Genomic DNA, 23,656 nt, shown 5'->3' with positions numbered 1-23,656 from the left:
TAGTATAAAATTTTCAAAATATTTTTATTTTAATTTTTACTATTTTTTTATGAAAACTATGAAAATGTAACGCAAAATGTGTTGATCATTTTATGGCATGAAATATTGTTAGCATAAAACTATAGTCCAAACACAAAAAAAAAAATTCAAATTTAAAACATCTAAGATTTCGTTCATTTTAAAAAAGTTTTTGTTATTTTTTAGTAAGGTTTTAGTGAATGAATATTTTTATTTACAAGTGGTGGCGAACAATAAATTGGAATATTGAAGGTTTTAAGCTTTAAATGAAATTATAAATGCGCAGAAATCTAGCATTTATTGTTAGACATTTTTTATTTTTAGAATATTTTTAGTTACGTGGTATTTAGAAACGAGCGGGGTGTGTTAACCATAAGACATAATAATTATGGACGTTACATTTGAATGGAAAAAACAAAGATTTTGCTTTTCGAGTGTTTGTTGTTGTTTTTTTTTGAACACTGCGCGTTGCTGCGTATTCGAATTTTCTAAGACTTCTGGAAAAATGCAAATTTCGAACAAATAAGGAAGAAAAAGTGCACAACAATCGAAACTCGATAGCTCTAGATTGATGGTCGACAAATTTTTATTTACAATCGATACATTTTTATTAACAATCGACAAATTTTAAATGTTTGCAAATAATCAGGTTATATTTTTGTTTTGCATTTTAGCCTCACTTATCGAGTTTTGACTGTAGCGTTACTTTGGTTTAATTGCTGTGCATTGTTAGTGGATTTTTGCTGGAGTTAATTGCATAAATAACTGCGAAAATATTAAATACTGGACTTGTTGTTGTGCAGGAGCTACACTTTTTGTTTTTGCTTTTGTGTGTGTGTTCATTTCTTTGCATGTATTTTTGCATACATACATATATGTATGTCTGCATGTGTGTGTATAAAACCTGCATTTTTCGCTGAATTTTCGCAATTACCGCTATTTGCTGACTTATTCGTACAAGCGATGCCAACTAACGTTAATTTGAATTCAATTTAATTTTATGTAATTTAATTAGTTTTAGGTCTTTATATAACAATTTAAATGATTAGCTTGTCGGATTAATGTACTACGAAAGTTGTTTAAGTTAAATTTTATATTTACACAATTTTAATCACATTCCTTTTAATTTATTGAATATTAAGGTAAATATCATAATATTTATTAAAAAATATATGTAAATATATTAGTATATTTATTTCATTTAAATTTAAATACACACGAATAATATCACAAAATGATGCACTAATAGTTTTTTTTTTGTTTTTTATTTTTGATTTTTTTTCTGTTGAAACTTCAACTCATAATAATAGTTTTCAGAATATCTGAAAAAACTTCGCTTTCGCTACAATTACTTTTACATATTATAATGTAAATTTGTAAATCGAATATAATTTGTTAAAACAATTAAATGTTTTCAGTGTACTGTAGGTAAAATCACCTGCGCACTGAACTTATTTTTTAAAAACTATGATTGCTTTGGACCACACGAAAATACTACAAATTTGAGAAAACATTTTGTTACAATAATTGTTATTTAGTAATGCGAGTTAATACTGTTTTAGCAAAATGTATTTTTAAAAATTAAATTTCCAAAAAATAAATATCTGAAATAATTATATATTTTTCAGGAAAATTAATTTTAAATTATTCTTCTTCTTAAATTAAATTTTAATTTTAAAAAATATATTTCGTGGTCTTAATTAAATGTAAAATCTCGAAATAGTTTTTAAGACTGCTTTTTTAATAATAATTGAGTAACAATTCGTCTAAAAAAGGCAAATTTACGAATTAAAAAAATTAAAAGGAGTATCTGCTGTTAAAAACTTCATTAATCTAACTAATTTAGTCAATTAATAAATTCATTGTTCTAATTAGAGAAAAAATTATGTTTAAAATAAGTTTTTAGAAAGCTTCTTAATTGAGTCAATTAAAAAAATGTCTGTAAATTTACCAATCGACAAAATTACTGTCAAATTGACTGGCAATTTACTAATTGACTAAATTAAATGAACAAATTCTTTTTAAAACATATGCTTCGGGCAGCAGTCACTAATTAGTATAGTTAAAACTGCTAATTGACTACATTAAGAAGATATTTGAATGTCTTTAAAGCATTTGATTTACATAAAATCTTAGTTAAGTCAGTTAAAAGATTATATACAATTTTTATTTAGGGTAAATTACTAAACTAAATGACTTAATAGTTTAGTGTATGCCTCATACATAGAGAATGTTTTACTGGAGCTCCTCAATTTAGTCAATTAAAAATTTTCAAAATTAATTAGGTCATGTTTTTAATTCACTAGATTAAGTGCATATCTAAACATCTCAGAAAAAGCACCTTAATTTAGACAGTTAGAAAACAGTATTTAATAATTATTTTAAAGGAAAGTTTTAATGAACAAATTTAGGCGAATTTCTGTTTCAAACAGCTTCTTAATTTAGCCAATTAACAATTGTTGCAACTAATTGGTGTATTTAAAGTTGCTAACATTAAGGATATAACTGAAAGTCTTCAAATAATTTTTAATTGCACCTTAATTTTGTCAATTAATAAACAGTTTTTAATAATTATTTTAAGGGAAAGTTTTAATGAACAAAATTTGCGAATTTCGGTTTGAAACAGTACCTTAATTAAGTCAATTAATAAATTTTCTCAATTAATTGGTATATTTAAGTTGTTAATTGACAACACTGAAAAGATATTGGATCGCCGTCAAAGTATGTGTTTTAAATAGCATCTTAATCGAGTCAATTAAAAACAGATTTTAATAATTATTTTAAGGGAATGTTTTAATGAACACAATTAAGGAAATTTCGGTTTCAAACAGTTTCTTAATTTAGTCAATTAATAAATTGTTTCCATTAATTGGTATAGTTAGGTTGTTAATTGACAACACTGAAGATATATTTGATCGCCGTCAAAGTATGTATTGGTTAGATATCATCTTAATTTAGATTAATAAATTGTCTCAATCAATTAGTACAGTTAAGTTGCTAATTGGTAACACTGAAGAGATAATGGTTGGTAATTTATTAAATTAAGTTGAAAAATCTTTAATTTAGTCAATTAATAAATTGTCTCAACTAATTATTATAGTTAAGTTATAATTTGATAACACTGAAGAGATATCTCTATATCTGATTGCTAATTGATTAAATTAACATGTCTTTAATTTACTCAATTAAATATTATCTCGTGATTTTATTTAAATAATTGTAGCAAAATGAAGTTCACGCTTATTAAGAAAACCTTGTAGCGTTTTAAATATTACTTAATATAATACCAGATTTTACCGGTTCTTGAGTGACTGATTGACTTTTTATGCGAGGCTTCTTAAGACAGAAATTTATATTCATATTTTTTTTGGCATTAACTGTCGGCCAGTGAGCGCCATTAGATAAAATTTTCAAATACATTCGTCGAAGAAAAATTTATTAAATAAAGGCAAGCTATGATTGACTAAAATAAGTTTTGATTACTTAATTATTTTATATTATAATTATAACTCTCCCAAATTTGTAATATTTTCGCGTTGTTATAAAATTTTGTTAAAACTACCAATTGGCACCAATTTTTTCACTAAAGTATTCAATAAGAAGTCACTTTTATTTGATATTAATGTTTTGTAATTGTTCAATTACTACATATCTCCAATAGAAATAATATATATCATATATATATATTTACATAATCTACCGAAGAGTGTTATACGCATAAAATTGATACAACTAACCACTATGTTCACCAAAATGTATAATTAATATTTCCAATTAACCCTAAATTTTCTTCTTTTTTTTAGAAAGTTGATCTTTTCGAACACTCAACCAATTTTTAGCACTTCAGTGTAGTTAAAGTGTTTAAAAAAGTATTTCTAATAGTTTTGTGTGTTAAGATTTCAATTTCGAAAATTTTTACTTACCTTAGCAGCATATCGAAATAACTAAGTATGAGTAAAAAATATCGATAATTAATTAACGATTATTTGCGACAAAAATAAAATTGAATTTTTGGTAATCAATACACTTACTTAATTATGTATTGTAAGTACGTAGCGCCACCGCAAAGCAAGTTCAATTTGTGCAAAATCAGTGAAAATATATTTTTTGACGTTTCTCTTTCTTCCTTTCACTTTCTTCGGTGACAGTTAATTCCGGAGCTTTTGAAAATATTGTAACTGTGAATCGAAGATGTTTTTTTGAAATTGTTTCGAGCATTCATAACTTGTTTTTACCGTTTCCTTTCTGCTGTGTTTTTGTGAAGATATTTTCGAAATTGTTTCGAGCATTCATAACTTTCTTTTTACCGTTTCTTTTTTTCAGTGTTTTGAAAAAATATTTTCGGAAATGTTTATCGAAGACATTTTCGAAATCGTTTCGAGCATTCATAACTTTTTTTACTGTTTCCTTTTTCCTGTGTTTTTTGAAGATACTTTCGAAATTGTTTCGAGCATTCATAACTTTTTTACCGTTTCCTTTTTCCTGTGTGTTTTTGAAGATATTTTCGAAATTGTTTCGACGTTCATAACTTGGTTTTTACCGATTCCTTGTGTTGTTGTGTGACATGTTTGAGCAGTGGTTTTTAGGTGTCTTTATTTTTGTTTGTTTGCGTTAGCTCTTTGGTTTAGTTTTTCCTTAGTTTTAGCTGTTTTGATTTAATATTTTTATTTTTTTTTTTGATTTATTTATTTCTATTTAATTTATTTTTTTAATTGTTTTGTGTGCTGCATTTGCGTGATTTTGTTTTATTTTTCATTTAACACTTATAATTTATTACTGTTGTATTTGTTCTTGCCTTCCATTTTGTTTTGATTATTCTTATTTTGATTTCGCAAACTCGAACAACATTCGAAACATATATTGTTATTTCAAAAATGCGCTATAGACTAGTGGTTGGATTTAGGTTTGGATTTCTCGGAACATATACATACATATGGTATACATAAGTACATATATATATGTAAAATTCGTCGTATCTATATATGTATGTTTGTATGTGTGCATTTTGTGACTCTTTGTTTGAGCTGTTCTACGTTGTATCTTGAGATCGTTGAGATTTCGGAACTGTCGTCTGTTATTTGTAGTTTTACTCTTACTTATTTCATATGTATGTATATTATGTATGTTTGTAAACATCAAATATTGTTTTTTGCTCGATTTTACGTATACTTGTAATTATTTGCTATTTTTAATTATTATTTACTTATTTCTATATAAATATATATATTTTTTGCTATTGCATGAAATATGTACGTATGTATGTCTTTATGTATGTATGTACTCTTAAGTATTTTTTTTTAATATTTGAATTTCTGCTTTTATTTATTTCGTTTATGTATGTACTGCTTCTGCTATCTTTTACCATAGTTGTTTTCTTCTTGTTCTTGTTGTTGTGGTTTAACTAAATGTTAATTTTGATTTTATTGCTGTGAAGCCTTTTGGATTATTTGATTTTTTGTTTTGCATATTTAATATTTGATTTTTGTTTTATTTTACTTTTGATTTGTGGCATTTGTTTATCCATTTTTATTTCAATTTACAGTTTTCCTTTAAAAAATTTTCGATTTGTGTTAATATAAAATAAATAAAATAAAATTAAATAAAATATTTATTGTTTTATTGTTTAAGTATGGTTTTCAGTTAGTTTATACATACATATATGTATATATATAGAATATGGCGTCCCTATAATACTAAACTGAGAATTACTGGTTATTAGCTAACCGAAACCCAAAACAATAGAAACCACTCATATTGAGACAAAATGTGCGTTTTGGTTATAAAACGGTTATAAAATGGTTATAAATTGGATATATTGGACAGCGGAAGCTTAATTTTTTATTGTTTCGGAAGTATGAGCGGGTTTCTCAGAATTTTTTAAGTTAATGTAATCGATTTTCAAAACTTTTGAACGCAATTTGCCGAAACGCTGTTTTCAGATTCGATGTAGAGACTTTCTCTGTAACGGCTAGACTGATCGACTTAAAATTTTTCGATGAACTGCTTATGAATTAAATCTGCCAAGGCTTTCGTGTACAATAAGGTTATTTTAATAACGTAATTTATCTCATAAAAATCGCACGACCTTAATGTCGTTAAAACTCCTATTGCAGCTCTTTAAACAACTTATTTCAAAATATGTCAATGACGTTGTTGAAAATACGGAACTAGGTACTATTACAGATCAGGTCATAGTCATAGTCATTTTTCAAAGAAACTTTACAAGTTATAGACTCTCAGCCACCAGATACTCCAAATATTAGGTATACAAATATGGAAACAGTTAAACATTAGTTATCGGTTTTGGAGACGGTTTTTTGAAGTATCCCGGTTTTAGAGTTGGATTGTTAAAATAAAATTCTTCATAGATTAAGTTTAACATCTTTGTGATCTTCTTTAATTTAATTTTAAATGAACATTTCAAATACATTTTGAGTTAAAGGCTTCTAAAGTCGCTTCTCTCGAAGCATAATTTTTCGAACATGCTTTAAGATATTACTCTAAAACAAATGATCTGATAATTTTTAAATTTCTGCCGCTTCTTCTATATATAATTCTCCATGCAATGATTTAACAGTTTTTTAATCTGATCAAAATTTATACTTTAACAGATCTAAAACATTCAAAATTTTGTACAAAATTCAACTTTGACTCAAACTTTTTTCAAAAACCATCATCTTGAAAATTTTTGATTTTTTCGAACATGGGGATTGTAAATATGTAAAGGTAAGGAACCGCAAAATGAATCACTCTTTACAATATTTTCTAGTGAGAATTTTTCCGGGTTTCATCCACGGGGAAGGCCGGCATTACTGTAGTAGTGGAGAATCTATGTTTTAGCGCCGAAAAATATAAAAAAAAAATTCTTCGAAAAATTCTAATGCTGTTATTTTGGCTTTATTTTATTTTTTTCTGTTTTTGCTAAAATATATTTTTCTCATATTAGGAACACCATTTTGTGTATGTATATGTATGTATGTATGAACACGCTGAAATAGTCCACATACAATATAACACTATTGAGTAGTGGAAATTGCATGTAATATAAAAAAATTAATTAATTAAATAAAACTAATTAATTGAATAAAAAGTAATTCCTTAAAATAAAATTAATTAAATAAAAAAAAAAAAATAATTAATTAAAATTAAATAAATTAATCACATAAAAATTAATATAAAAAAAATAGTTTACTTCAAATAAAAATAATTAATTTAATTAAAATAAATAAATTAAATTTAAAAAAATTTAAATAATTAATTTCAAATAAAATTAATTAATATAAAAATTTAATTAGTAATTAAAATAAAAATAAAAAATTTTGTTTCACAAAATGTTTAACGCTTATGCAATTTTTCTGCTCAAAATATTTAAAATATGTATATGCATACCTTTAGTCCCCCGCTTGTAGTTGTATATTTTTGTGTATGAATTTTGATTAAAATTACATGCTTTCTGCATTGGTATTAGTACAAGTAATATAAGTTACTAGATATTCATTGCTTTTCTGCCTTTGTCTAACTACATAAGAGACGCTAATTGCCTCATCCAACCATTGTGTCCTGATAGTTCAATTTCTTACATCGCCCAAAAACTGCTTTGTTATCTTACTGCTATTTAAATTTTTGATATTCATTTTAATGATTTTTTATTTATTAACTTTTTTTTAATTTTTCTAATTTTTTACTTTTATTGGTTTTAATTTAAAATTTTTTTAAATTTTTATAATTTGTTAAATTTATTTTTTAATTTTCTTTAATTTAATAAATTTTTTTATTTAATTTTTATTTTTGTTTTAATTTAATAAATATTTTTATTTACTTTTTTTTTGCTTTAATTTAATTGGAAGTACATCGACATAGTCTTGTATTTTTTTTACTTAACTACAGATATTTGATTTCTCTTAAACACATACCATATACATACATGTATGCATTTTGCATTGCTGCTTGTTTTTTTATTTATTTATTTGTTTTTTTTTTATTTTTTTATTTTGCCTTTTCAGCTGTTTGTCATGCATTTTTGGCGCATGCGCGCATATTTTAAACCTGTCTTCGCTTTTGTATCTACTTTTCAGTTGTGCACATTGTCTAAATATAGAATACTGTGCCTTGGCTTAAATGCTACACCCATGCACGTTTGTTTGTATGTGCATGAGAACACTTATAAACACATATATATGAACATTTATACGTGTGCTGCGAGTTGAACGCTTATATAGGAAACTATTAATTTTTTTTTAATTTTCTAACTACAATTGTTAACATTGCCACTAAAATATGAACAGCATACATACATATTTATATGTACATGAGACGATTTTGTGTGTTTCTAATATCATTTTAATTTTTTTTAAATTTAGTTATTATCTTAATTAACTAATTTTTTTATTAATTATTTTAATTAATTTTTTGGTTGATTAATTAATTTTTTTTAATTAATTAATTTTTTATTTTTATTTTATATTTTTTAAATTAATTAATTTTTTTATTTAACTAGTTTTTTATTTTTAGTTAATTCTTAATTTTTTTATTAATAATAATAATTTTTTTATTTAATTATATATTTTTAATTAATATTAATTAATATTATTTTTTAAATTTTTTGTTTTTTTTTATTTTTATTTAATTATTTATTTTTCATAAATAATAATTAATATTTTTTTAATTTTTTGTCTTATCCTATGAGTAACTTTGCCTGTTTTCATTTTCACTCATTGTTTGATGTACATATGTATGTCCTTTGGTCCACTTGCCAGCTACTTAAGTTTGCATTTTTTTATTAGTGTTGCTGTTTTCCATACATATTTATGGCTTCTGTGCTACTTCTTTGCACAATTTGGGTATAGTGTTTTGTTGTTATTGTTGTCTTTTTTCTTCTTCTTCTCTTTTTAGTGTCCTTAATTTGCGAGTATGTCCTTGTATTCGTTTCCACAACTTTTAAGTTTCCTTGTGTGTTTATATAGTTCTGTGTGTCTCTCTCTATCTTGTTGCTATAGTTTTTTGACTGACTGTAGTCGTTTAGTGTTAATATATGTAAGTAGATTTGTCGCGCGAGGTTTTACTTTCAAATGTCAAATCCTTTTCAATAATTGTTGACATCTTCGTTAAAACAGTTATGCCATATGCCATTTCCATTAGTTTGTTTTGACCTTTGGTCCATCATGAGATCTTAGGTATTGATTTTCGTATATTCTTTCTTTATTCAAGTTCTTCTGTCAGCTATTTTTTTTAACTCCTTTATTATTATTTTTACACCATTTATTATTCTTCTGCTAATATTTAAATATTCAATATCCTTGATTTTTTATTTTGTTGAATTTTACTGTTATTCGTGTTTTCAAGAATGTTTTTTTTTTCAACCTACATAATTGTCGCATAAATTTGTATATGTACATATGTATAGTATAATTTCTGTTCGATTAACTAAAAATCAATCCCTTTTTTCATAGTTGCCTTACGTCTCTGGAAATTCCTGATTGTTGTACACTTTTTTATGAGTAAACGTTTTGAGTAAATTTATTTATAGACACTAGTTTTACTTTAAAACTGCAAGGACAGGTTTGTTAACATCAAAGTTTCTTTGGGTTCTCATGATTTTCCTTATCATACACGAATCGGTTTTTTTAAGTATATGCTAGCAACTCGGTATATACAGTTATCATTATTTATTTCGCGTTTCTTAATACTTTCTTACCTCTTCTATTTAATATTTAACTCTATCATTTTTTAATCTTCTTATACTTAATTATATATACATACTCGTAGGTCAAAAAAATTTAATGCCTATCGTCATGCATTATGCAGTTAAAATTCATATCAAATAAGGTATAGTTATGTAAAATAACCTGAATTTCTTCCTTATGATTCTATACTTTTATCCTGTGTTTTCGATTTTGTTTCAATTAAAAGCCCAAAATTGTAAACTCAATTTATATGAAAATAGGCTAGAGAGTCGATCAATTTATATAGACCTCATTTTTAATATGGGCTGTTCTTCAAGAATACTCATTACTAATTTTTAGTATATAAAAATTATCAAAAGTGGGTCCATTCTAATCACTTATTTATGCTTCTCAGTCCACACCACTCTCATTGTAGGTACCATGTAACTTCATGGTAACGAGGAACAACTGGGCTCTGTGTTGTACGAGTATTAGAAATCTTTTGTTGGGCTTTAAGCTGGCTACGACTCAAGGAAACAAGTTAGCATAGACATAAGTTTTAAATAGATTTTCTCATTTTCTTATATCGAAATTCCAATAACTTGTTTTCGACTAATTTCCTTTCGCGAACAATTTATGTTAAAATAATTGAATTATAAATGTATGGAATGTCCAACGCCAGATTCAAGAGCTGCCATTTCGTACAGAAAAAAATCGGTTTGGTGTGATTTGTCTGCCGATGGAATCATCGGTCCATATTTGTTCAAAACTGATGCCGGCAACCAACTATTTGATGCTTGAAATTGAAGCACGTGATCTCGGCGACATTTGGTTTCAACAAGACGACGCCACTTTCCACACATCTCATCAATCAATGGATTTATTGAGCGAACACTTCGGTGAGCAGATAATTTCGCGTTCATCATCATCATAACGCGATATAATCATGTGATATCACACCGTTAGACTTTTTTCTGTAAGGATATGTAAAGCCTAATGTCTATACGGACAATCCCGCTTCGATTGAGGCCTTGGAGCAAAATATAACGAGCGTCATTCGTCAGTTATTAGTTGAAATGCTGGAATGAGTCAGCAAAAATTGGACTTAACGGATGGACCATCTGGTCGTAGCCGCGGCCAATATTTGAATGAGATAATCTTCAAAAAGTAAATGTCCAAGATTGTTCTTTTGAATGCTTATAAACATTCCCAATTATGTAAATTGGAAGTTTCTTTGATTTTTCTTTAAAAAGGTTGGGAACTTCGTAGCCATATAAATTCTTCGTATATTATCGGCTATTTCCTCCAGGAACTCCGAACCGAAATTGTCTCAAATAATCAATAATACTTTTACAATATACAAAAAAAAACTCCAGGTGAGGTTAGGATAATCATAGAATGATTTTTTGGTAAGAATAATGTATTAAACAGTCTCAGCTGCAGTTTGAATCTGTAGCTCTGATTCGCCTTCGTCGCCTTCTTTCATACAATGAGCCCAGACAACGAACCGCTACGAGTATGATACGTATAAACAGAATTAAGAAAAAAAAGTGTCCTGAGATTTAAAGCTTTATAGGCTTGTATAGCTGTAATTCGAGAAATGCAGCTGGTAGGACAATAACATAACGACAATATATTTTCGATAGCTTTGTGAAACGTTTTCGTGGTGAATGTCGGCTAAGCATTTGATAGAATCTTAGCTGCCTCATTATTTTTTTTCTGTGTTATAAGAGAGCTTTATTTTCGGATATACTCAATTTTATTAGGTACAACTATAGGATCCTACGGAATAGGGGCGTTTCTAACTGTTAAGACCTTTATATTGGGATATACAAAATTTTTTCGAAGTATTGTAATTTTTATTTAAGTATAACTTCAGGATACTCCGGAATAGAGATATATATATAGGGATATACTAATATCTTCTAGGCTGCTTTGTCTAGCAAGATCGTCTGGTACCCACAATTGCTTAGTTCTTATTGCTTAAGCTTATTTTGCCAGTGTGAATGATGCATAGACTGAGTTCTTTGGTTACCAAGGGTGGTGTGGTTACTGACTTTTGTTTAGAACAGGCTTGCAATAATTTGAAAAATAAAAAAATAAAAAAAAATGTTCACTCGTATTATATTTTTGAGAATATCCAAATAAAATACGGTATAACTTTGTAATAAAGAAAAGAGTTCTAACCTCAAAATTTAAACACTTATAGTGGAAGACACATGAGATCGACTTCTGTGAACCAAAGTTCTATAGGACAATTTTTTACGCGTTAAAACAACAACATCTGCACGAGTTTTTTGTTGTTATTTTTATTGAGTTACTACTAAATTTACGCCCTCGTCCCTTTACAGTGTTATAATGTACCGTTATTTACAATATAATTTTTTGTTATTGTAATGCCTAACTGTTCTACGGTCAATATACAGATTTTCGCTTGAATTTTGTATATGTAATTTCGGTTACTTAACCGTTAAATATATCTACACATACAAACTAATTACGTATTGACAAAAAACAGATATACATATATATATATGTGTATACATGTATATATTCATATTCTTGCAGCAGTATAGCAACAACAAAAATTCTCAGCACTTCGATGCCTTTATATTTTTGATTTTACCTCAAAGTAAACAAATTTGTAAAAAATTAAATCCGATTTCGGTATACAAGATATACATACGTATGTATCTATGTATGTATTAGTGATGGAAATTCATGTGAAAAATTAAACAGAGACTACATACATATGCACATATGTATGTGTGTACATAACTAAGACTCCTTGCAACCTACAAGCTAATCCTTATGTCTAAACTCTGAAGGACATTCACGAAATACGAAAATGTGCATATACATTTATATAAATTGTTGTTGCTTTTGTTTTTGTTTTTGTTTCAAAAATCCCTGTGTCAAACAACAATAGCGTTTTTGCATACACATATACAAATATATATGTGTGTATATATGGTCCATGTAAATTGTCAGTTGAGGATTTTTGGATGGCAACGAGTTTACTTTGCGTACGTTTTTTTGCTTCTGTTATACCGGCTAACGGGATTTTCGGGTAGTTTAATATAAGGTATGTTGTAATTAGAGGGAGATTTTTTTGGTTTTCAGTTTTGATTATGTTTACGACTACGCGTTCCCCGCTTAAACATGTATTTCATAGTAGTCATGACAGTCCACACAGCCGCTCGCCTCGCTGGCGCCCGCCGCCACCGCAGCGTCGGGATCAAAGCTAGCCGCACAAATCATGCCCGACGCTGTGGCCATCGGTGGTTGTACGACGCCACGTGGTGTCTTCTTCCGCGTACGACTCTGCCGTACGCGGGCCTTATGCTAGGAGGGACGCTTCTGATACAAACAGTCAATGCATGTTGTGTACTCGGGTGCCGAAGAGCTCAGCTGATAGGCCGACGACATGTGTTCGTGTGGACATTGCGGTTCGTGCGCGTACATGAAGGCAGCTGGCGGTGCTGCTGTTGCAATGGTTTCCTGTGGCGGCGGCATTTGATAGTGCTGACCCGTATGTGGATCGTAAGCGTAGTGTGCAAATGCATTTTCAGCTGATTGCGAACGCAGTGGTCCTGCGCTGGCGCCCATGGTGTTTATTGTGTAAATACGTTCGGGTGATACGCCATAACGGTAGGAGCTGCTTGTAGTGCTTTCGCGTGACGTGGAACGCTCCAAAGATTTACTTAGACGACGCGTGCTTGTGTTGGTGCCGATATCGCGTGGCATATGCGTTGTTGTAGCGGCTGATATATAATGATCGCTACATGTTTGATTATCATAAATGGGATAATATTGGTAGTAGGCTTCTTGGGCGGCCAGCGCAGCGGCGCGTTGTCCCGTCTCAAAGCTGCCGTGCGCCGATTGACTGCGTTTGCGGCTGCTGCGTTCCGGTGAACGCGATTCGAAACTGCCGCGTGGCGATTTGAGCGATGAACGTGGTATATCGAGATTCGGTTCGGAGCTGCGGCTGTCGAAGCTGCTGCGCGGCGAATGACGCTGACACAGACTGGTACCGGCGCGATCGGGCGACAGGTGTTCGATGCTGTCGCGCGGTGATATATGCGGCGAAAGCGATTCGACACTACAGTCATGTGAGGGTGTCAGCTTCTTGAGGCAGCTGCGGTCGGGACTTTTCGATTTACTGGGGCTGGGTGGTGGTTTCAATATGCCGCCAGCGGGACTGGCAGGTCTTTTCAGTATACCACTACCTTCGGAGCTGCGACGTGGACTGGGTGTGCGGCGTCCGCTGGACAAACGATCGGCTGAGGAGTCGCGACTTGAGCTAACGCTGAGACGTTTACCCTGATCACTGACACTAGTGCGTGGTGACTTTATCTTAATTATGCGTACCGGTGAACTACCTTGTGACTTGGAGCGGTCGGGTGAAATGTATATGCTTTGACGTGGCGATTTTGTGGTCTTTGGTTTTGCGCCAGTGCTGGCAATGCTACTGCTACTGCCGCTACTCGATTTTTGTGCTTTCTCTGAAGACTTCGATTTGAAAACTTTATCGACCTTCTTGTCGATGATCACATGATGTTTGGCCAACGTTCTGGCATCTTCCGATTCATCTTCGGATTTTTCCGAAGTGCCCGTCGTGGTGCCAGTACTATCGGATTCTGTAGCTGGTCGTGGTGGTGACTCTATTTCGGCCACTACAGTTTGTTGTGTATTTTCCACGACTGTTTGCGGTTCCGGCGACAAGCTCGAATCATTTTGTTGTTGATCTTGCGCGTCCATTTGCAGATCCTGCGATTCGAGCGCCTGCTCTTTTAGGTTAGCCATATAGGCGGCAATGTCGTATGTGGTGTCGCTGAGCTGCTCATGCTCGAGATCACTCAAATGCTTGTCGACAACATGTGTGTGCGAAGCAGCGCTAGCACCGTTACTACTACTACCGCTGCCACTGCTGCTGACACTGGCTTGACGACTACTTGACGATTTTTTGGAAGACTCTTTTGCTGAATGATGCACAACCGATACTTGCTGAGCGGCGGTCAGCTGACTTAGCTCATTGGCGAAAATCTCAATTACTTCGATATCTGCTTTGGGCGATTGTCGTGGTGACAAGCGTTTTGGCGTTGCCACACAATGTAAATTATGATTATTACCGTTACCACTGCCAGTGCTGGCATCACTAACTCTACTTGTTAAACCACTAGTGGTGCCAGTAACGTTATTGGTTGTATATATTACTCTACCAATACTACTACTACTACTACCTAAACTTAAATTAAAAGCTGCTGCTACGGATGCAGCTTGCAACTCTGATTCGAGTATGTAATCCATTTCTTCCTGCTGTTGTTGTCTCATCTGCCGTTCGTCGACATCGTCCTCGTCGTCCTCCTCCTGCTCTACCATCTGCTCGTCCATCTCCCGTACCTCTATGCCCATCTCTTCGATCATAAACATCATCTGATCGGTGGCCTCCATTGCTGCGGACAATGAGCTCACTGTCACTGTGCCAGCGGCATCCATGTACTCTGCTTGAGGGGAAGACGATAGTTCGTTTGTTATTGAGTTAGTCTTACCTAAATCTTTCATGAGAACTGGCTGATAGCTCGATGGCGGATGAGATGATTGTATCAAACGCGCTTGACTACCAGTGCTGCCAACCGAGAGGGTTGATGTGGTGCTGCATGGTCAATTGTGTTCGAATATAACGTGTTGGGATAGTTGGTTTCAAACGGTTCGTGATGGTGGTGTTGGTGATGGTTGTTGGTTGTGGTGGTATTATTGTTGTTGGTTATGATCAGGTTTTGAGGCGGACATTTATGAAGCGCATAGTTAACGAAGCGATTATCGCAAAATTAGAAAAATGGGAAGAAATAGAACAAAATATATCATCGATTAGCTTTCAATAATACATATGCGTGTATGTAATGGTTGATTTTAAGTAGGGTAGCTAAGAGTATGACGGAAATCAATGTGTCTAGTTGCAAACAAAAGTGTGTGCTATGAAGATTTCGTAATAATTATGCGTTATATAACTTATTTTTAAGAAAAACTATGCTTTTTTATCCTTCTACAAACCATGAGCCGAATAGTGTATAATTACAGGATGTCAAAGCTATTATAGATCACTGTTTCGTACTGGGTGATAAATGTGGAGAGTGAATTACTCTTCATTTATTCATATTCAATAATGTATAGAGTACAGAGATACTATTTTTGTGTGTCTACTCTATTCTTTTTTTAAATTTTGGTCTCTAGAGCTTTCTGTTTTAGTCTCTATATAAGTAAACTTGCCGATCAACTAGTAAAAGGCTCAGAACTCATAGTCTATATCGATTTGTTGAATTCCTTAGATCACGTGACAAAAGGAAGTCCTATTCTTGCTTGACTTCTCTTTTCTTTGTAATATTTTTTTTTTTGGTTTTTAGAGCTTTCTGTTTTAGTCTTTATGCAATCTTTGTAAATAAACTTCAAATATACTAGTAAGAGAACCAGATCGCATAGTATCGATCTGTCGCTCTCCGAAGAGCATATGTGTAAAGAGAGCTTACATTTTCTCTCTTCTTGTAGATAACTTTAGTTGCTACAACTTTGTTTTTTAGCCTCCCGACAACGGAAATCGGAACTAAAAAGAGAGAGGCCCACAACGAATAGTCATTGTTAGCGTCTATATCGATTCGACGATTTCTGAAGATGTGGAAAGAGAGTGCTTTCTCTATTTTTGTATGGAATTTTAGTTCCTAGAGTTCTGTTTTTTAGCTCTCGACAATTGGATTCGGAACTAACTAGAGAGAAGTCCACAACTTAAAATCATAATTGTTTTTTATCGATTTGTTTATCTCTTTAGAACTTATGAGGAAGTAGAGACCTATTCTTGCGTGTCTTCTCTCTTCTTGTAGGCATTTTAGTTCCTCCGGCTATCAGGCATATCTACAGTCTATAGCTATTTTTAGATTTCTTAAGCACATATAAGGAGGTAAGGCTGCATAAAACCTAATGGGTTGGTCAGGGTACTATTTGGAAACTTCATTATTACGTTTCCATCAACTAATGTCCAGTTGTTAGTTGTGGTGGCAGATAGTTTGGAGATTGACTAGTATTAACCCAAGAAAAAATACTTCCAATATTCTGGAGATTAAATAGAACATATTATTTGACTCTGCTTGTGGTTTTTAGAAGAATAAGATGCCACACGATCTCGATTTTATAGAAATTTCATCGGCTCTAAAATATATTGTTTCCTTGCTAGACTGAACTGTTGAAGGTGTTTAGGGGATACGAAGTTCTTAAAGATACATAGTAGTTGTTTGCCAATATTTGGTTTCGACTTTCATAAAAAATCAAAATTTCATTATTTTTTACTTTAAGGCCACCCTTTAAATTTTAACACGTTTAAGAGGTTTTAAGATATACATAAAAATAAAAAAAAAAATTTACCAAAAAAAATTTAAAATTTTCGCATGAAACTAATGAGCTTCAAAAGGATCGCTAATGCCAAATACTGACTTTGCTATGCATAGAATATAGTACGAACGAGGTCTTGATAATTCTAAAACATTAACTAAAATATTTCTATATACCTCAATGTCAAGTGATTGGGTGTACGACCCAGCGTAGCTTTCGCTTTGATTGTGCCCTGCTGGGAGTCCTCTTCGCCTTCGGATTTAGTGCCCGGATCCATGCGTTCAATATCGCTTTGATGCATTTGCTGATGATGATGATGCATCTGTTGTTGTTGATGGTGTTGCATATGCTTTTGATGTTGTTGCTGCTGCTGCTGCTGTGGGTCTATGGAGGAGGACATTAATTCTATGCAGTTTGTGAAAGTGAAATTTCAAATTGGAATTCGAAACGGTAGAGAATTTTGCGGTAAAGATAGTATACGAAGATTTTTGTTGTCAAATGGGTGAGAGAAAGATATAAAAACAACAGAAAAAAAATAATAGAGAAGCAGAGAAAGCAGGTTGTAAATTTTGTTTAGCGAATAAATACGATTGTTAGAGAGTTCAGAGAGTGGAGAAGAGTGTACTAACTTTTTTAATTTTTTTTTGTATTTTGTTAAGTTATTTTTTTGTCAATATTTTTGTCAATATTTTTTAAGTATTTTTTTATATTTTTGTTTAAATTCTTTTTTTTAAATTTTTTTAAATTTATTTTTTTAATTGTTTTAAATTTTCTTTTATTTTTTATTTTTATTTTTTTTTTAATTTTTTTATATAATAAAAATATTTTTTATTTTCCAAACTTTAAGTCTTTATGTTTTTATTAAAAAAGTTAATACACCTTTCTTCGCAAGATTATTTATTAGCGAAAATTTGGCTGCAGTTAGAAAACTGTGTTTAGACCCGAAAGTACGTACAACTATTTACAAAAATTGCCGGAAAATCTCTGAAATACCTGTAGCATCGCCCACAGTCTTGCTGCGTCCACGGAAACCACTCGGTTGTAGTTGTTGTTGCTGATGCTGATGATGCAGCATGGGCACATCGTCGGCCTCTTGGCTGCCCGATAGATTATCATAGTCGATATTGCCGGCCGAATGACGCTGCGAACCGGACTTCTTCTTGGGCTTACCCAATGTCTGCGAGCCTTGTATGATTGTTATCTGCAAAAAAACAACAAAAATTAGCATAAAATGCACTTAAAAATAAAATTTTTTGCAAATATTTCTTTGCTTCAGTTCCAAGACCTGTTGCTTTGGTCGCTCGAGCGTTTGCGAACTGCCCGAACCGCCACCCTGCGATGAGATGCCCGATACCGAACCGCTACTGCCGAAACCCTTCATCGGTATGGACATGTTGCGTACACTTTCGCGTATGATTTGTCGTATAGTCTTGAGGAATGCATTACGAAAATCGGCCGTGCTGTTCGAGAGTACGTAAACCTTCTCGGAGCGGCGTTGTAGTTGCGAGCGTAAATGTATCAATTCCCATAGGAAGTGTGAGTCCATATCTTTGGCGGAAGAGGCGCGCACCTGTACCTCGGTGACGGGTATGAGCACTTGATAGCGTATGATTTCCACTTCGTTAGGTGCGTTTTTACTCGAAACACCCTGTAAAGTATTTGAAAGTGTCTTAAAGTGTTTAAATGTAGCTGAATTGTAGTTGAGACATTTACCATAAGTTTCTTCTTTTGACGCAAACGTTCTTTGCAAAGGAACACAACCGCTGATTTAAAAACGAAGCACATGGCGTGCAACTCCAGACCCTTCTTAATTTTACCAAGGAAATCGGATATATTAAGCCACTCAACGCCGCCATAATAAAGCAGATCACCTGTATCGAGGAACGAATGATCTTGATATTGGATAATAATTCTTGGATAGATTAAGTGATGTTTTTGTTGTGGTGAAAATATGAAAAATAGTTATAGATTTTTGTAATAGCATGTAATGCTGCTAGATCTATGAATGCCTCATTGGCCATATAATGTTGTCGCGTTATGTAACTGGCGAATCAATTGAGTTCTATCTAAGACAGTGGAAAGGTTTAACCTTGTCTAGCACAATTTATTGAGAACATTATACGCAAGATCTTCCAAAGAAAGCAAAGTTAATAAATTTACAGTCAATTTTTTTCTTTTAGAAACCAAGTAAAACCCCAAAAAAAATCCAATTCCTTCGAAATAGCCCTAAAATGCATAAGCTTTAATATCAATTTCGGGTATATCCGAAGCTCGTCTAGTAGGTTGGTAAGCTACAGCGTTATCCCAAATTCTTAGAACCATACTAAAAATCTGTCCTTTGTGTTTGTAGCCAATCTAGTTTTGCGTCGATCAAATTTAGTTCAGCTGAACTTTTCTCACGTTTGTATGAATTTCTGAAGACTTTGTGTTATTATTATAAAATAATCTAAAAAACTTCTGATTTTTGAAACAACTAGCGTACAGACAAAATCTAGAGAGCTTAGGATAGGTTATATGGTATATCTAGAGAGATCGCACGTGAGCTGCTATATGTAGTTCTTTGTGAAGCCATAGAAAAAAGTTTCGAACTTTTTTTTTTTTTTCGACAGTTCGGTGGGAAATCTGTCCCAACGCGGGACAGTACGGAAGGAACTGTTGAGTTGTTTCCGCCTCATCTTCTTCCATATAGCTTCTCCAGATGGCGTCTGGTAAGATTCCCATCCTTATTGCATGGACGTCAATAAGGCAATGGCCTGCTAAAAGCCTCACACCTAGGGATAGGCTAGCCTTACTGAGGCCAAGGAGATCACTAAATCTTTTGCGATCGATCTTGGTCCAAAAGACTTTCACGATAGTGCATGTATCGATCGTGGTCCACGAAATTCAAATAATCAAACATCTTAGTATTATCTGGAAAATAAGATTGCGTGGAGCCATATTGGAAGGAAAAAGGTTATGAGTTTTATTATTCAGAAGTGTAAACACTACTAATATTTGAAACAACTAGCTTGTAGCCGAATTCCAGAAAGCCGAACAAGCTAATACTATTTACAAAGAAACGGGTTTCTCTCACATTTACGGTCAAAACTTTGAGTAAGTTCCGACCGCAAGAAATAGTCTCTTGGACTTGTCATATACCGAAAAATCAGCTGCGCTAGCTCGTTTAAAAGATTAACTGCAGTCAGTCAGTAGCCTTTCGGTTGAAATTAAATATGTACTCGTTTATAGCACTAAAACACATGATCAAATTTGACCCGGACTGTTCCATTTAATGCCAATAACACCGAAAAAGTTGAGGAAACAGTACTTGAAAATCATTCGGTTGACATAAGAGAAATTTATATAGACTAACTCAATATCCTTTATAGATCGTCTCAACTTATTTTGTTTAATTTTTTGGGTCTGAAGTATGTCAATACTAAAGTTGCACTAAAAGATCTGAATATTTTGCAAATATGAGGTCGAGTAGAGGACGCAGAAGAGCTGCTTGACAACATAGTTGTGGATCCTATATTCATCAAACGCATTATTACTGCTGACGAGACGTGGGTTCATAAATTTGGGCGTCGAACCTCTTCAGCAATGTAGTGCGTGGCGCTGCAAAATGTACCGAAAAAACTAAAATTCGCTGAAGGCACTGAAGGCCATCCCTGTCGAGACTTTTTTGAAGGAAAAAAAATAAAGGTTGATATTAAAATCCATGAAAGTATAAGCTTTTGGTCAGTCGGGGTTAAATTTGTTCAGTTGGTACTACATGAAGTCTTATCTTTGAAGTTCGCAGCAGTTATTTCCGCTAGTATATAGCTTGAGTTGCAAGTGTAGGAAAGATTCTGCCTGGAAAGCAGCCACTCTGTTGTTTAACCGGTGAAGTCGTGAGTTATAATTTATGGAAACTTCCATAATTTTTCGGATAGAACTCAATTGAACATACTCGACAACCCATCAACTGTTATAGATTCACTAAGAAGTGGCAAATGCTTAAAGAAATTTAGCTCAAGGCTTTTGTGCTTCTCATTTATCAAATGCATTTTAACCTTTCCTCATTGAAGCCATCACTTCTTAATGCAAATTTTGCACTCAAACGAGTTGGTATTCACAAACAATCGAAGCATTACATGCTATTAATATATATACATATATTTAAAAAGAGAGCTATGTATATGCAGTTATGCACTTTTGATGAACTCACCTGGACTCAAATCGATGGGCTGCTTGCATGACTTCTGATGTTGTCGGAATAAATGATCGAATATAGCACCATATTCCTCGTGGATTCGTTGCATTTCATTGATATGCTCGGCTACCTTCTCCATGCCCTTGAGTGCCTCTGAAAAGCAAAGGTAAAAAGTAAATATATATACACTATATATACGTATATATATGAATAATATGAATAAGTGCAACAAATCAAAGCCGATAAGCCAAGAAATGAAATCACGAGCACGTTTCGAACATAAAAACATTTACATTATTAAGGTAATGATATTAATTATGTTGAAAAATTCAAGTGGGCTCCTACACACACATATGCATATACATATATGGTATGTGTGTGCCATACATATGAATATGAAGGCCATTGCATGGCTGTGGTACTTACCGCACAAGTGCAAGTGTTCATCGGCTCGCGAATCGGTTAAATTGCGCAACTGTTGCAACAGCAGTGGGTACTTGAGGATGCGCTGTATCGGCTTGATTAAGTACGATTCCAATGTGCTGCTGTGCTGCTGCTTCGGATTGCGTGCGGCAAGGAATTCCTGTAGTGCGTGATTACCTTCATCTGCAAAAAAAAGGCAAAAAAAGTGACGAACGATGAGACGCAATGGTTTATTAAATATTAATTAATATTTTACCTGAATGCAGGTTATATAATTATTACGTAATTTGTATTTTTATTGAAATGCTCATTCGCATTTGCTTTGACGTTATAGTTGAGAGTGAATAGTTGGTAGCTAAAACTTGATTCACATTTTGTCTCGGGAAATGTTTAATATGTTCAATATCAACGGTTGAAAAATTTTTTTTAGATGTGGAGTATATTTTAATACGTCAATAGCTAGAAAGTTGAAGTAAGAAATATACGAAAAGGAGCTTTTCATGACAACTTGATGGAAGTTCAACATTTTATGAGGATTTTGAAAATTTCTGAGATCACTTTCGACATCGAAAACTTCTGCTAAAGATCATTAGCTGCCGCAGATATTTTAAAAATCTATTAGTCCAACAACTTATAAACCACGGGAGGGGTACAAGGACAAATCAGATAAATTTGTTACTTTAGGACATTAACCGACTATATATCTAACCGGATATTGCGATTAGAATCGAAAATAATAGTATTTTCAAATAAACCCTTTTGATAATTTTCACGGTCTCAGCGACCCCTACTGCACGCATTGCGTTTTTGATATTAAAGATCTTACTAAAATAAAAAAAATCATTCAGTGTTCAGTGTAAAGTGTAAGAACTTGGTCAAACCTCTAAAATAGAAGACTTAAAACAGACGATTATGAATATTAGAACTGAAACCATTTGCGATTGCTTGAGGAGACACTTTACTCTTATAGAATATTGAATTAATTCTCGTTTGCATGAAAGTCGGGTCTACGTAGCCGGTACGTACTCGTACTTTTATCCGTACAAGGACTGTCAACTCGGTAGCATTCTTCTCGGAATATTTCTCAATTTGCGTAAAATATTACTAATTTTGATATTATTTTTTGACGTGTAGCCGAAATCCATTCTCCCGAACAATTGGTGGACGAATCGACAACAATCTGCCTTTAAGAAGCATTGCCACCGTTTTGTCCATCGATATGTCCACACCCATACCTACGCCCCAATTGCATACCCGTTCTCTTTCACTTGGTGAACAACCTTCAACTAAAATAATCATCCGCATATGCCGAACAATTATTGAGTGATTCCGCTGTCCCCGCAGGGAGAACATTATGAGGATCTATATATATGGACAACAGATAGATTTCTGCGGGCAGTTACGAGCCACTCCGATCTTAACGCTCTCATTCATTCGAGCGATAGAGGTCTTTCTATCCGAAAAGTAGCTCGCCAGAGAGTAATTTTCGGACAGCCAAGTTCTTCCAATCGTTCAACTATCCGTTGCCAGATTACTTCCTTTGAGGTCAATATGCCCTTGGAACATACATCCAGACATCCTCTATAATGCGTCCTTTGCTCAACCTATGCTGCCTATTCGACCACATACACCACTCCTAAAGACGTTCCACCATAGCTTTTTTCAGCACTTGTTCAATTACTGGAAGGAGACCGATGCCCCGATAAGAACGTGGATCGATTCTGATCTTATTAGGTGACTTTAGGAAGAGAACAATCTTAGCACTTTTCTATTCACGTTGAAAGTATCTCTCACACACGCACTTGTCGTAAATGGCCTCTAGGTATTTCGGAATGAGCTTCCACAAGCTTTTGTACATTTCTCCACTCAAACCATCAAGACCTGGGAACCATTTAGACAGGTACCACTCGTGCTTGAGATGTCGATACTTGTATCGATTAGCACACTTTCCTTAATAGCGACTTAGAAGTATTCTACGATTCGCACTTTGTCGTTTAAG

General features: G+C 32.8%; 1 protein-coding gene and 1 long non-coding RNA gene across 7 annotated transcripts in view; one reads left to right on the top strand and one right to left on the bottom strand.

The window, feature by feature from the left end:
* LOC126762200 (protein still life, isoforms C/SIF type 2) overlaps positions 1-23,656 on the bottom strand; it is a 361,392-nt gene that overhangs the window by 2,830 nt on the left and 334,906 nt on the right. For 2 of the 5 annotated variants that reach the window (XM_050478761.1, XM_050478763.1), the window contains exons 16-22: positions 21,661-21,840; positions 21,250-21,387; positions 18,774-18,931; positions 18,346-18,708; positions 18,054-18,261; positions 17,237-17,465; positions 15,233-15,336 (exon numbers count right to left, since the gene is read on the bottom strand). In XM_050478761.1, the coding sequence (XP_050334718.1) occupies positions 15,233-15,336; positions 17,237-17,465; positions 18,054-18,261; positions 18,346-18,708; positions 18,774-18,931; positions 21,250-21,387; positions 21,661-21,840 (1,380 nt within the window). Of the gene's footprint in view, positions 1-8,807; positions 14,843-14,902; positions 14,967-15,188; positions 15,337-17,236; positions 17,466-18,053; positions 18,262-18,345; positions 18,709-18,773; positions 18,953-21,249; positions 21,388-21,660; positions 21,841-23,656 lie in introns of those variants that run through there. The other 3 variants (XM_050478764.1, XM_050478760.1, XM_050478762.1) reach the window with 3 other exon arrangements.
* The window catches only part of LOC126762209 (uncharacterized), a 200,662-nt gene that overhangs the window by 85,979 nt on the left and 91,027 nt on the right, over positions 1-23,656 (top strand). The gene's annotated exons all lie outside the window — the stretch shown is intronic.

This window comes from Bactrocera neohumeralis, chromosome 6 (genome assembly GCF_024586455.1).
Source record: "Bactrocera neohumeralis isolate Rockhampton chromosome 6, APGP_CSIRO_Bneo_wtdbg2-racon-allhic-juicebox.fasta_v2, whole genome shotgun sequence".
Lineage (NCBI taxonomy): Eukaryota > Metazoa > Arthropoda > Insecta > Diptera > Tephritidae > Bactrocera > Bactrocera neohumeralis.
The sequence above is the reverse complement of the archived record's forward strand: the minus strand, read 5'-3'. Positions and strand labels throughout refer to the sequence as shown.